The sequence below is a fragment of the Oncorhynchus masou genome, chromosome 32 (assembly GCF_036934945.1).
Source record: "Oncorhynchus masou masou isolate Uvic2021 chromosome 32, UVic_Omas_1.1, whole genome shotgun sequence".
Taxonomy (NCBI): Eukaryota; Metazoa; Chordata; class Actinopteri; order Salmoniformes; family Salmonidae; genus Oncorhynchus; species Oncorhynchus masou.
Window position 1 is genome coordinate 65,725,214 of NC_088243.1, and position 13,472 is coordinate 65,738,685.

Below are 13,472 nucleotides of genomic sequence, written 5' to 3' on the forward strand. Positions count from 1 at the left end.
CATTGTCGGAACTAGAAGCACAAGCATTTCGCTACACTCGCATTAACATCTGCTAACCATGTGTGTGACAAATAAAATTTGATTTGATTTGATATTGGGGACTGCCAGTGACAGAGTTTTAAATGTGTTAATAACTGGGCTGGGATATATAAGAATTTTGATGACTGCATAGGAGAAATGTTAATTCAGTATACATAACATTATCCCACCGGTCACAACACACTTTCACCTACTTTTACATGAAAATGTAAAAAAATAATGATTGATTATTTCAAAGGGTTACTATGACACTTGATTTGGATATTTTCATGTCTGGGAAAAATTCGGGATTAAATGGGTTAAGTGAAAATGTAATCACAAACCACTTTCCCTGCACAGTTTTTATGTTCTGGACTTTGAGTTCAGAACTTGACAAAGTGAAACTAAAAGAAATATAAAACAAATGACAGCTCTGATGGTAGTTTCGGTACAATTGTATAAATGCCGACTGATCAGTTGTTTGTTCGACATGGTGTGATATTTTCGCATCGGTGTAATTAATTATGCGACAAATGGTGGAGGAAATGCCTTTATGCGCAAATATATTAATAACAGTAAACTTGGAGTCACGCAATCATATGGTGTGTGATCCTCCAACTATGACTTATGAAACAATGCAGTTTATTCAGCCTGGCCTCAGACTAGACTTAACATAGTATACTGAACAAAAATATAAACGCAATATCCAACAATTTAAAAGATTTTACTAAGTTACAGTTCATAAGAGGAAATCAGTCAATTGAAATAAATAAATTAGGCCCTAATCTATGGATTTGACGTGACTGGGCAGGGGCACAACCATGGATGGGCCTGGGAACGGCATAGGCCCAGCCACTTGGGAGCCAGGCCCACCCACTGGCGAGCCTGGCCCAGCCACTTGGGAGCCAGGCCCACCCACTGGCGAGCCTGGCCCAGCCACTTGGGGAGCCAGGCTCAGTCAATCAGAATGAGTTTTTCCCAAGGAAAGGGCTATATTACAGACAGAAATATTCCTCAGTTCATCAGCTCTCCAGGTAGTTGGTTTCAGATGATTCCACAGGTGAAGAAGCTGAAATGGTTACACATCGCCTGCAGTTGTGAAGCCGGTTGGACATACTGCCAAATTCTCTAAAACGATGGAGGCATCTTGTGATAGAGGAATGAACATTACATTCTCTGGCAACAGCTCTGGTGGACATTCCGGCAGTCAGCATGCCAATTGCAAGCTGTGGCATTGTGTTGTGTGACAAAACTGCACATTTTAAGAGTGCCCATTTGTCTCCAGCACAAGGTGCACATGTGTAATGATCATGCTGTTCAATCATCTTTTTGATATGCCACACCTGTGGATTATCTTGGCAAAGGAAAAATGCTCACTAACATGGATGTAAACACATTCGTGCACAACATTTTAGAGAAACCTTTAGTGCGTTTGGATATTTCTGGGATCTTTTATTTCAGCTCAAGAAACATGAGACTAACACTTTTACATGTTGCATTTATATTTTTGTTCAGTGTATTTTTTAAAGATAATCTTTGAGAACTAATAATTACCAATACAAATTAGACAAAGATTCTAAAATTCCAAAAATGTTATGGCATTTGATTTAATGCCAAATCATGCCCCAAATTCATTTTACCAATGAATACTCCCTATAGCTAGGTTTCCATCTACTTGGCAACAGATTTTCATGCAAATATTCAACAGTGGTGTATTTCCACCAAACGGTTTTGTTGCGGATAAAAGTCAATGCGTGATGATGTAGTGGACACAAAATGTACTTTTTTGTTCAAGTTTTCATGTACCGAATAAAAATCTAAAGTTCAAAGCGTTTCTATCACGTTCTCAACAACCAATAGTTGTCACAAACTGTTGAATTAAATAGCATATGTACCTACTCTGGTCTTGGCATCTGCGCTCTAGCAAACAGCTTGCAGATACAGTGCAGGTAGGCTTGTCTACATTAGATTATTATGTATATTTATCAAATGGCAATCAAGTACCGACCATCGTGTCACTAGACTCTCTATTTATTGGAAAGGAGCATCACGCTCATCACCGTACACTTTCACCACACTGTGAAGTTAATAATTTATTTAATCTGAATAGATAAATAGAATCTTCTCCAAACTCCAGCTGAAATGTTAATAACATTGGGCTGTGTTTCATGAAGAAGCGGCACACATTGGAATGGGCATCAACAGGACATAGGCAATAATTACACTTTTAATGCTGAGGCAGTGCTGTATGTAACACAGTGACCTGAAACTGACACACTCCCCTCCCCGCGTTACATCATCGCAAATATCAGATAAAGATAACACAAGGGGACAACAAGAACAGAGGACAAACCCTTCCACCCAATTCGCTTGTACACGATTGTGAAAGGAAAACAAACAGTACTTCAAGAGGCCGGTTTAGAGATATAATGTATATAGATTGTATATACTGTGTGTGTGTACATACATACATACATACATACATACATACATACATACATTACATACATTACATACATACACAGTACCAGTCAAAAGTTTGGACACTTACTTATTCAAGGGTTTTTATTTTTTACTATTTTCTACATTGTAGAATAATAGTGAAGACATCAAAACTATGAAATAACACATGTAAACCAAAAAAAGGTGTTAAATCAAAATCTGTTATATTTGAGATTCTTCAATGTAGCCACCCTTTGCCTTGATGACAGCTTTGCACATTATTGGCATTTCTCAAACAGCGTCATGAGGTCACCTGAAATGCATTTCAATTAACAGGTGTGTCTTGTTAAGTTAATTAGTGGAATTTATTTCCTTCCTAATGCTTTGAGCTAATCAGCTGTGTTGCCACATGGTAGGGGTGGTATACAGAAGATGGTCTTTTACCAAATAGGGCTGAGTCCATTATATGGCAAGAACAGCTCAAATAAGCAAAGAGAAACGACAGTTGATCGTTACTTTAAGACATGAAGCTCAGTTAATACAGAACATTTCAAGAACTTTGAAAGTTTCTTCAAGTGCAGTTGCAAAAACCAAGTGCTATGATGAAACTGGCTCTCATGATGAATGCCACAGGAAAAGAAGACCCAGAGTTGCCTCTGCTGCAGAGGATAAGTTCATTAGAGTTAAATGCACCACAGATTGCAGCCCAAATAAATGCTTCAGTTCAAGTAACAGACACATCTCAACATCAACTGTTGGAAACTGTATGGATCAGGCCTTCATGGTCAAATTGCTGCAAAGAAACCACTACTAAAGGACACCAATAAGAATAAGAGAGACTTGTTTGGGCCAAGAAACACAAGCATGAGTCCAAATTAGAGATTTTTGGTTCCAACCGCCGTGTCTTTGTGAGACACAGAGTAGGTGAACGGCTGATCTCCATTTGTGTGGTTCACACCGTGAAGCATGGAGGAGGAGATGTGATGGTGTGGGGGTGCTTTGCTAGCGACACGCCAGTAATTTATTTAAAATTCGAGGCATATCTAACCAGCATGGCTACCACAGCAATAAGCCATTCCATCTAATTTGCACTTAGAGGGAGTATCATTTGTTTTTCAACAGGACAATGACCCAAAACACACCTCCAGGCTGTGTAAGGGCTATTTGACCAAGAAGGAGAGTGATGGAGTGCTGTATCAGATGACCTGGCCTCACAATCACCTGACCTCAACCCTTCTGAGATGGTTCGGGATGAGTTGGACCGCAGAGTGAAGGAAAAGCAGCCAACAAGTGCTCAGCATATGTGGGAACTCCTTCAAGACTGTTGGAAAAGCATTCCAGGTGAAGCTAGTTGAGAGAATAACAATGGTGAGCAAAGCTGTCATCAAGGCAAAGGGTGGCTACTTTGAAGACTCTCAAATATAATATAGTTGATTTGTTTAACACTTTTTTGGCTACTACATGATTCCATGTGTTATTTCATAGTTTTGATGTCTTCACTATCATTCTAAAATGTAGAAAATAGTACAAAATAAAAAACCTTAGGTGTGGCCAAACTTTTGACTGGTACTGTGCGCGCGCACACACACACACACACACACACACACACACACACACACACACACACACACACACACACACACACACACACACACACACACACACACACACACACACACACACACACACACAGGGGTTGATTAATACAGACCCGGGTATTTCATAGGCTTTAAGTACATGTTAAAATGTTTTGTTTTTTTCTTCAAATTTTTATACAGAGACATTGGTTTTGCTATAGGGAAGTAATACTGCTTTTCACAGAGTTCAGAATGTTGCATGTCCATTGTTCCACTGGTCTTATTCTTGAACCCAGTCACCATGGTGGGTGCATTACACCAGTCACTTGAGGCATGGCCATATAGAGGGAGAGACTAGGCATGTCTGGACATGTCCCACCATTCAAATATCCTCTCCACTGTCGTTTAGGCAGCATAGTAAATACAACAGAGCCAACTGGTCCACCAAGGAAGAAAGAGACCTTTCTTACTGCATTAGAGCCAAAGGAAGCAAAATTAAATGACGGTTTGCTAATCATATATACAGATTTATTGAAGGTTGCACTAACAAGTGGTTTATTATTTCTAGCACACTTGAAATGGACGATACGCCGGGATCCTGCAAAGTAAGACTAGAAAGGGCTAATTCCCCACTACCGCATCTAGAAACAGATGTCAGAGTCAGTTGTTGAAATGAAAGTGTCAAGGAAGGACTTTACTGAATATCTAATCAGGGGGAGAATAGAGGACGATAATCCCCCCTCTTCTTCTTGACAGGCAATAATAGTACATTCTGCACTGGTAGAAAATATCTGATGTCATCATGTCATTACTCCACAGGTTAGTCAAGGTTGTCATCTAGGTTGTTGTGCCGCTCCTGCCCCCCCACACACACACAATGACTCGCAGGTGTGCAGGAAGGTACAAGGCCATCTGTCCCTTGGTGTGTGCATGTGTGGGGGGGGGGTCGAAACCATGGCGACGACCCTCACGACTTGTCATCGTAGCGGTCGAGCGATGCCTGGGTGTCAGGTAGCTCCATCTCACAGACCAAACTGAGTGGGGACAGGGAGTTCCGGTTGAAGAAGTGGCCACCTGCAAAGAAACATGGGAAGATGTCAATGTCAGTGACACCAAGAAACATGACATCTGTCAGTAAGATTCCTAACTGGAAAAGCTGATGCTAGCACCATAAACAAAGGTATTATCCATACGTAATCATTTTTTCTTGGCATCTGTAAACATTATTGCAGGAGACACTGGGATTGGACAGCATGATTGACATTTACAGTTGAGTAATAATGTGCGGGTGGGTGAGGTCAAACTGAACAGTGACATTAAGGCAATTCCACAGTAACAGAAAGATGCTGTGACTCCGATTTTCCACTTTAAACGTACGCCAAAACAAAAAACACTTATTGCAAAGTTAAACAAACCATGAAGCAAACAGTGAACAAGGACTACTTTTAACAATTTCCACTGAAAATTTGACAAAAACATATTTACATAACGAACAGTGCGGATGCCAAGTTTGGTAATAGAATGATGGTTTGTGCTGTTGGTGCCGTCATTCTGTTACCAAACCTTGCATCTGCACTGTTCTTCAAGTAAATATTTATTTATTGGGAAAATGTCTAAAAGTCGTCCTTGTGCATGGAGTTGTATGGTTTGTTTAACTTTGCAATCATTAGTTTTTGTTTGGCATACATTTTAAAGTGGAAAATCTGAGTCTCTGCATCATTCCCTAACCGTGGAATTGCCCATTGTGAATCTTCAAAGATCCTCAACATGTATTACAACCTCAAGTCAAGAGAGTGATACATGGAAGATCACCCAGACCGCCCTTTGATTCACACTAATCATCAATATCATTCAGGCCAGCCTGAACAAGAGCTTAGCAGAGATATGTGGAATTTGTGACCTGATACGATTCTGATGTGGGAGGATAGACCTGTACTGTAATCGCTAAGAAATAGTGCCACCAACTGGGGATAGTGCTGCATTACAGCCAAATACACAGAGTATACCAAACATTAGGAACACCTTCCTAATACTGAGTTGCAATATTACTACCATACCCCATTCAAAGGCACTTAAATATGATGTCTTGCCCATTCACCCTCAATGTCACACATGCACAATCCATTTCTCAATTGTCTTCAAGGCATAATCAATTATTTAAGCTGTTTCCTCCCCTTCCTCTATACTGATTGAAGTGGATTTAACAAGTGACATCAATAAGGGATCATAGCTTTCACCTGGATTCACCTGGTCAGTCATAGTGTATTTTCAAGTCAAGGTCATGAATGAGCAAAGAAGAATATGAAATTTCAACCTTTTATAGCGAGGTGTGTCTGGTTCGGGAGCACAAGAGTGATGGGTGTCTTTCATTAAATATAGAAACACACACACACACACACACACACACACACACACACACACACACACACACACACACACACACACACACACACACACACACACACACACACACACACACACACACACACACACACACACACACACGGAAAGTATTGATTACGAAAGAGAATATAACAAGTCAAAAGGAGGGAAGATTTAATGTCTCAAAGCGCTTTGCCCTATTACAACCACTAAAAACAATTACAGCCAGGCTCAGTCAGTACAGTAGTACAAGCTTACAAAATACAATACAGAAACATATGGCAGAAGAAGGCAACATTGCCATGAGGCTGTGCCAGAGAAAGGATCGAGAGGGGCAATAAGGCGATCATCTTCACTTCTCCCACTCCAGGCTGAAAGAGAAGGAAGAGGAAATGAACAATGTTAGAAAAGGTAGCAGAAGAAAGAGAGCATTAAAGACACGTAGGAACAGAGAAGGGGAATGTAATTGATCGGGGGAAAAATACTTTTAATCCTCTTTTAAACCATGATTTTCTCGTGTTAAGGCACTTAGCTCTAATACTTTTGAAGTTTGTCTGAGAGGGGATGGACGGAGCCTTCCGTGTTACTTTATACAGTATCTTTGTTAGTTCATGTGGAAACATTCACAATCCAATATTTCATTACTTTTCAAACTCTCTCCGTATCAGATACATGCCAATACCCATGTCAACTGTACTTAACTTTAGTACACATATATTGTACAATATGAAACAATTATGCCGTTAAAGTATTTAGATTTATGTTAGCTGCGATCCAAGTTTAGTAAATTCATGGAAATGGAAGTTCGCCACATTTGAAAACTCGTCTGACTGTTTTGCATCTGTCTGGACAATATCCAAACTCCATTGTCTTGACAATGGTTTAAAGTAGCCTGAGTTGAGCCAATTTTCAGATATCCACAAATCAAGAAGTATAGCCCTGGATACGGGCTTATTTAAGCAGAAATTAAATAGACAACAATAATCTATGACTCAAGCTTAATCAATAGACTTGATTGAAATGTAATTAAGGAGTAGACATATTGAATGTATTGAATTCTGGAAGTGTATGGTGGTACTCACTCAGGGCTGGAGAAGCTGGCTGTGGCCTTGATGATCATAAAGCACAGAGTGAGAGTGCTGAGAAGGCCGAAGCTGGCGATTATAAACCACTCCTCTGTCAATAAAAGGAAGGGGGGGGTCATTGCAGCCCAACATGCATTGGGTTGAAAACCGACGAGGCCAAACAGAAAAACACAAAAGATCTTTCCTCTTTGAAAACCAGCAGGAAAGTCAGCAACACTAAGAGATAAAGAAAAGACGTCCTTAAGATCCAGAGATATATCCAGAGGAGAGCGACACGGAGAGAGGCAGGAGAAAGGAGACATTCACCAGGACAAGCTTGAAGACCAAAGAGAAAGACCTGGAAGCATGGGCATAGCGTAAAGGCACAAAACACATCCACACCGCAAGTCATCCACACATGCATCCACACTGCAGACGTATCCAACGACAACAAAAAGAGAAACCGAGGCACATCTTGGTCCATCTACACTGCATGTTACTAACGTAACGTGCAGTCTCTTTAAATTGAGAAAAGTCAGGTAAAACTGTCCACATTGAAAGAGAACAGGCATAACTTTCACTATAGTAGCCCTTTGAGGTTAACTAGAAATGAGAGAAACCTGGGTCACATTATCCAACAGCAGAAATTGGGTGGATTTATATAAGACTGACTTCAATGAATTTATGAAAGTAGGCCTATCCTGAAACAGGTTTAGGTATTAAGAGTTATCTAACAAATCTTATTCACTATTATTCAGATTATGAACTACTCACAGGATCAGCCATTCATTCAAATTGATGTTTTATTTAATTAATTTATTTATTTAACCTTTATTTAACTAGGCAGGTCAGTTAAGAACAAATTCTTATTTACAATGACGGCCTACCAAAAGGCAAAAGGCCTCCTGCGGGGACGGGGGCCTGGGATATAAAATAATGTTATAATAATCAATACAATATAAATCTAGGACAAAACACACATCACAACAAGAGAGGCAACACTACATAAAGAGAGACCTAAGACAACAACATAGCAAGACAGCAACACATGACACACAGCATGGTAGCAACACAGCATAACAACATGGTAGCAACACCGTATGCATTACTGAATTATAATTACTAGCTATAAGTGAAAGAATGATAAACAAGGAGTACTGCAGTAATAAACAAGTAGTAGTACTGCAATAACTGCAGTGCATGTTCTTATATTTTTGGTGCAGTGCTGTGAAATCACATCTTCCCCTCCTTCATAAATAGTTATGCACAGTAAAACAGACTGTGGTTCAAGAGGTCATCTTAGTTCAGTTGTGCATTTTGCCTTGTCATGGTTGGGGTGAGGATCAGTTGGATAGGGATTATGGATTAAACAGACAGTGGCAGCGGGGAGTCAGAGGAGGGTGCAGGGAGCAATGTGAGGGGGGGGGTCTGTGTCCAAGGTCAAGGGAAAGAGTGAAAGGAGACTGAAATCTAAATGAGTCAAAGACAAAGAGATACAGAGAGAAAGAGACAGAGAGCAGGAGAGGATCCAGAGGTTGTCGTGTAAATCCTTTTAAAAGTGGTTGTCTTTTTGCTGACAAAACGGAACACCACTAATCTCACTTTTAGTGAAGGGAGGGATAAAGGGTCAGGGAGGGATTTAGGATCTATCTTTTGAGTGTGTGTGTGTGCGCGCGCGCAAGTGGTTTATAATTATGATTTTGCCTTTAGTTTAACCTAATTTAAATTACATAAATTAAATTGCATAACAAGATATATAATATATATATATTTCATTTTTCAGAGGCTAATGCCTTCACGAAGTTAGAACTATGAAAAGGCTACATTTGATTTATTCCTATGTTTCGCTTACATAAGAATTATATACATTTGATGGATGTTTATATTTGTCCCACTTTACACAGATACAAGTGTGCATTATACGCATGTGTGAATTGGAAATGTGTTTTGTTTTTTTGCATATCCCAACTCTCCCTGAGACACACTCGGAGAGTGGGGTCACAGCCAGGGTCTGCCATTATCAACAGTGACCCTAGAGCAATTAAGGTTAGGTGCCTTGCTCAAGGGCACATCAACAAATGTTCCCCCTTGCCAGCTCAGGGATTTGAACTAGCGACCTTTCAGTTACTGGCCCAATGCTCTAACCGTTAAGCTACCTGCCACCCTGATTTGCAAGGATCAAATAAAACTGTGAGAAACTTGAAGTAGGTGCATGGGTCACAGTGTGTTCTGATTTTATAATGCTGAATGTAACCTTTCATATCAATAAAGTCATTTGAAATAAAATCTAAACTTGAGTTGAAGACTAGAAAGGTTGTCCAGGGCGGAAGCTGCTTACTGGTGACAGCGATGTTGATCTCTCCGGTGCGGGGGGTGAGCTCTCCGCTCTCTGACGGGATCTGGGGTCCAGTGCCGGGGTGGCCTTGCTGCAGGGGCTCCAGGCTGACGGATGTCTCACTGGACAGGTCCACCAGGGCTGTCCGCTGGCTGGCCATCGTCTGGCTGCGTCCTATCCTGTGGTCCATGTCGAAGCCGACGTTGTCCACGCACGGCAGGTTGGGCTAAAGGGGATAGGGGAGTAAAACACAAGGGTTAGAGGTATGTTACGGCTAGTAGTTAAACAATGGTTACATGTATGTTACGGCTAGTGGTTAAACAATGGTTATAGGAATGTTATGGCTAGTGGTTAAACAATGGTTAGAGGAATGTTATGGCTAGTGGTTAAACACAACGGTTAGAGGAATGTTATGGCTAGTGGTTAAACAATGGTTAGAGGTATGTTACGGCTAGTGGTTAAACAATGGTTAGAGGAATGTTATGGCTAGTGGTTAAACAATGGTTATAAGAATGTTATGGCTAGTGGTTAAACACAACGGTTAGAGGAATGTTATGGCTAGTGGTTAAACAATGGTTATAAGAATGCTATGGCTAGTGGTTAAACAATGGTTAGAGGAATGTTATGGCTAGTGGTTAAACAAGGATTAGAGGAATGTTATGGCTAGTGGTTAAACAATGGTTATAAGAATGTTATGGCTAGTGGATAAACACAACGGTTAGAGGAATGTTATGGCTAGTGGTTAAACAAGGATTAGAGGTATGTTATGGCTAGTGGTTAAACATGGATTAGAGGAATGTTATGGCTGGTGGTTAAACAAGGATTAGAGGAATGTTATGGCTAGTGGTTAAACACAACGGTTAGAGGAATGTTATGGCTAGTGGTTAAACACAACGGTTAGAGGAATGTTATGGCTAGTGGTTAAACACAACGGTTAGAGGAATGTTATGGCTAGTGGTTAAACAACGGTTAGAGGAATGTTATGGCTAGTGGTTAAACACAACGGTTAGAGGAATGTTATGGCTAGTGGTTAAACAACGGTTCGAGGAATTTTATGGCTAGTGGTTAAACACAATGGTTAGAGGTATGTTACGGCTGGTGGTTAAACAACGGTTAGAGGAATGTTATGGCTAGTGGTTAAACAAAGGTTTGAGCAATGTTATGGCTAGTGGTTAAACACAACGGTTAGAGGAATGTTATGGCTAGTGGTTAAACACAACAGTTAGAGGAATGTTATGGCTAGTGGTTAAACAACGGTTAGAGGAATGTTATGGCTAGTGGTTAAACACAAAGGTTAGAGGAATGTTATGGCTAGTGGTTAAACAACGGTTAGAGGAATGTTATGGCTCGTGGTTAAACACAACGGTTAGAGGAATGTTATGGCTAGTGGTTAAACACAAATGTTAGAGGAATGTTATGGCTAGTGGTTAAACAACGGTTAGAGGAATGTTATGGCTAGTGGTTAAACACAACGGTTAGAGATATGTTACGGCTAGTGGTTAAACAACTGTTAGAGGAATGTTATGGCTAGTGGTTAAACACAAGGGTTAGAGGAATGTTATGGCTAGTGGTTAAACACAAGAGGTAGAGGAATGTTATGGCTAGTAGTTAAACACAAGGGTTAGAGGAATGTTATGGCTAGTGGTTAAACACAACGGTTAGAGGAATGTTATGGCTAGTGGTTAAACACAACGGTTAAAGGAATGTTATGGCTAGTGGTTAAACAACGGTTAAAGGAATGTTATGGCTAGTGGTTAAACACAAGGGTTAGAGGAATGTTATGGCTAGTGGTTAAACACAAGAGGTAGAGGAATGTTATGGCTAGTAGTTAAACACAAGGGTTAGAGGAATGTTATGGCTAGTGGTTAAACACAACGGTTAGAGGAATGTTATGGCTAGTGGTTAAACACAACGGTTAAAGGAATGTTATGGCTAGTGGTTAAACAACGGTTAGAGGAATGTTATGGCTCGTGGTTAAACAACGGTTCGAGGAATGTTATGGCTAGTGGTTAAACACAAGTGTTAGAGGAATGTTATGGCTAGTAGTTAAACACAAGGGTTAGAGGAATGTTATGGCTAGTGGTTAAACACAACGGTTAGAGGAATGTCATGGCTAGTGGTTAAACACAACGGTTAAAGGAATGTTATGGCTAGTGGTTAAACAACGGTTAGAGGAATGTTATGGCTCGTGGTTAAACAACGGTTCGAGGAATGTTATGGCTAGTGGTTAAACACAAGTGTTAGAGGAAAGTCTAATTTGTGTCATATTAACTTGTCAGGTCATGCTGATCGCTAACCCTGATTTTGACCATGACCTTAACATGAACACTTAACTTCAGAGAAAATATCTCTTGTAGCAGCTCATCAGATGTGATGATACCACTTTATTCCTGGTTTGACTAGTTTCTGACGTCTGAGCAATAGTTCCATAACTTACCAGCAGGGGGAATACTAGGACTACAGATGAGGTCATCTACAGCTGGCATAAACAGATGGTTACGCAATTGCCTGGGCCATGTTCAGTCGCCAAACATTCTCAAATGTTGCAGATAGAAATTCCATGAATAAAGCTGATGTGACTCCTTATTCTACATGTCAGAGAGGCATGTTTGTTCTACATTGCCTATTTCTGTCTGAACGTTCCAAAACGTTGCATCGTACTGAGCGCGCCAAAGGATGAACATGGTCTGTCACAATGACGGGGAGTCGCGGCATGTGAAGGGCAACCTGGGGAAATAACGCCTTAATCTACAACACAACACAGGTTGTGTTGTATTCTACTCTTAATTAACATAACTATGTAAATTGAGATAATGACCATATATTAAGGCAATCTTTTTCCTCATTATTTGGGTCAAGAGTCGTTTGTGACTTTGATCACATTTTTTTTTTAAATGATTACTGGCTTTGCCGGATAACATTTGTATACGGACTTCTAACACATTTCTACTGATAAGGCATTGAGATACTGACTATACTAATACTCACCATGATGCCCAGAGCTTTGAGGATGTTCAGTTTACACATGGGACACGTACAGTGCTCATTCAGCCAGGGGTCCACACACAGCTTATGGAAGACATGTCTGTGCAGAGAGACACAGAAGCAAAGAACACGTTTGAAGAGCAGAAAACCACCTTCACAAACAAGCCCCACAACAGCCTACATGCGACTCTTCAAAGTCAGACATGGCCGTCTTTATGTCCTGCGATTGCACAATGACCGCTCTGTTTGAGCAGACAAGGAGGGCCTAGAGTATGAACGAGCAAATGTAACACTTTATTAAGGTCCTGCAATAAACCATTTATTAACAGGTTTACATACTATTTCTGAATCATTATTCCTACATTTGTAAATGTCAATAAGCAAACTCTAAAGAGTCATTGATGCATTTATAAGCACTATTTTAATTGAACTGCCTTTCTCGTCAGCACGCTAGGCTTGCTAATGCTAAGCTAACATGCTGATGAAGAAGGCAGTTTACTTAAAATAGTATTTATAAATAAAAATGTATAAATGTGGACTCCAGGAAGGGTAACTGCTGCTTCAGCAACAGCTAATGGGGATCCTAAAATAAAAAAAGAATAAAACAAGACAAGAGATTGCTTAAATGGTAAGTCAACTCTCTACAACTTGTTTATAAATGGTTTATTA

The 13,472-nt window shown here is 40.3% G+C and overlaps 1 protein-coding gene across 6 annotated transcripts in view; it reads right to left on the reverse strand.

Annotated features, from left to right (window-relative positions):
- Nucleotides 1–2,098: 2,098 nt before the first annotated feature.
- LOC135526484 (E3 ubiquitin-protein ligase RNF130-like) overlaps nt 2,099–13,472 on the reverse strand; it is a 73,685-nt gene continuing 62,311 nt past the window's right edge. For 4 of the 6 annotated variants that reach the window (XM_064954891.1, XM_064954890.1, XM_064954889.1 and 1 more), the window contains 4 exons: nt 12,807–12,903; nt 9,822–10,044; nt 7,502–7,595; nt 6,570–6,790 (listed from right to left, as the gene is read on the reverse strand). In XM_064954891.1, the coding sequence (XP_064810963.1) occupies nt 6,772–6,790; nt 7,502–7,595; nt 9,822–10,044; nt 12,807–12,903 (433 nt within the window). In that variant the 3' untranslated portion in view covers nt 6,570–6,771. Of the gene's footprint in view, nt 5,112–6,569; nt 6,791–7,501; nt 7,596–9,821; nt 10,045–12,806; nt 12,904–13,472 lie in introns of those variants that run through there. The other 2 variants (XM_064954892.1, XM_064954895.1) reach the window with 1 other exon arrangement.